Here is a 226-nt window from a genome sequence, read left to right as displayed (position 1 = left end):
AGCTGGTCCCTTTATCTGAGAGGATTATCTTGGGGCATCCGTACAGGGCTACATACTTGGTTGCTAGTGTATGAGCGATAGTGTGAGCCTTGATATCCTTAAGGGGTACAGCGGTGCAGTGCTTGGAGAAGTTATCTTGTATCGTCAGGATATGGTAGTGACCCATACGTGTAGCTGGGAGGGGGCCCACAGTGTCGATAGAGATTCTCTCGAAGCATTCGCTGGG

The 226-nt window shown here is 50.4% G+C and overlaps 1 protein-coding gene across 1 annotated transcript in view; it reads right to left on the bottom strand.

Annotated features, from left to right (window-relative positions):
• LOC107046249 (ribonuclease H-like) overlaps positions 1-166 on the bottom strand; it is a 1,459-nt gene extending 1,293 nt beyond the window's left edge. The window contains exon 1 of the mRNA XM_015268827.1: positions 57-166. Coding sequence (XP_015124313.1) covers positions 57-166 — 110 coding nt within the window. The remainder of the gene's footprint in view (positions 1-56) is intronic.
• Positions 167-226: the final 60 nt, after the last annotated feature.

The sequence above is a fragment of the Diachasma alloeum genome, unplaced genomic scaffold (genome assembly GCF_001412515.2).
Source record: "Diachasma alloeum isolate Michigan unplaced genomic scaffold, Dall2.0 Dall_scaffold_01242, whole genome shotgun sequence".
Taxonomy (NCBI): Eukaryota; Metazoa; Arthropoda; class Insecta; order Hymenoptera; family Braconidae; genus Diachasma; species Diachasma alloeum.
The sequence above is the reverse complement of the archived record's forward strand: the minus strand, read 5'-3'. Positions and strand labels throughout refer to the sequence as shown.